General features: G+C 50.5%; 1 protein-coding gene across 1 annotated transcript; it reads right to left on the bottom strand.

Moving 5' to 3' along the window:
* On the bottom strand, positions 1 to 622 carry LOC113207578 (keratin-associated protein 19-2-like). Its single transcript, XM_026424198.2, has 2 exons — positions 187 to 622; positions 1 to 106 (listed from the first exon to the last, which is right to left on the bottom strand). The coding sequence occupies exons 1-2, from the start codon at positions 453 to 455 to the stop codon at positions 100 to 102; spliced, it is 276 nt and encodes a 91-aa protein (XP_026279983.2). The 5' UTR covers positions 456 to 622; the 3' UTR covers positions 1 to 99.
* Positions 623 to 683: the final 61 nt, after the last annotated feature.

Here is a 683-nt window from a genome sequence, read left to right as displayed (position 1 = left end):
TTTTATTTATATAAATTACAAAATAATCGGAGCAGGTACTGGGTAGTGATTCATCACTGAAGGTCGACACCAAAAGTCCACGTCTCGAAACGATGAAATTTACCATCTGCAACAGGTGTAATCATATTGTTATCAAAATATCAAACGATGTTTCATAGAAACAAACGGCCAGTCGGCAGTACTTACCCAGAGCCACCGTAGCCGTAGTAGCCGTAGCCGCCATATCCGTAAGAGCCGTGGCTGTAGGACGGAGCGCTGTAGTAGGTGGGAGCGTAGTAGACGGGAGCGGGCTCGTAGTAACCGCCGTAGCCGCCGCCGTAGCCGTAGCCGCCGTGGTAGCCGCCGTAGCTGCGTCCCAAGCCGTAACCGAGAGCCTTACCCTTGATCAGGCTAAGGACAAACATAATAACAGCGTTAGAGTTGTATACGTATGGGTCTATGTAACACAGGTACATGCGTTTCACAGATCACGGTTCTATAACAGAGAAAAGAGCGCTTCTTTCCGACCACGGCCTTACGTCCTTGCCCAGCCCACTCAAGCAGATGACGTGTCTCTTCGGAGATATTTGGACTCCTGCGCATCTTTTTTTGCTTGCCGCGGCATGTGTGGTTCAGTGTTTAACACCGTGTCGACGCGTAGGGAGTGCCCCCGGTGAGTTAACAACCTTCCCCTTCCGGAATCA

The sequence above is a fragment of the Frankliniella occidentalis genome, unplaced genomic scaffold (assembly GCF_000697945.3).
Source record: "Frankliniella occidentalis isolate FOCC.00 unplaced genomic scaffold, Focc_3.1 Scaffold1041, whole genome shotgun sequence".
In the NCBI taxonomy this organism is placed as follows: Eukaryota; Metazoa; Arthropoda; class Insecta; order Thysanoptera; family Thripidae; genus Frankliniella; species Frankliniella occidentalis.
Note: the sequence above shows the minus strand (reverse complement) of the source record. Positions and strands in the feature narration are given on the sequence as shown.

What these genes read in the sequence shown, in the direction of transcription:
- LOC113207578 (XM_026424198.2), bottom strand. Translation starts at nt 455, where the DNA reads ATGTACCTGTGTTACATAGACCCATACGTATACAACTCTAACGCTGTT.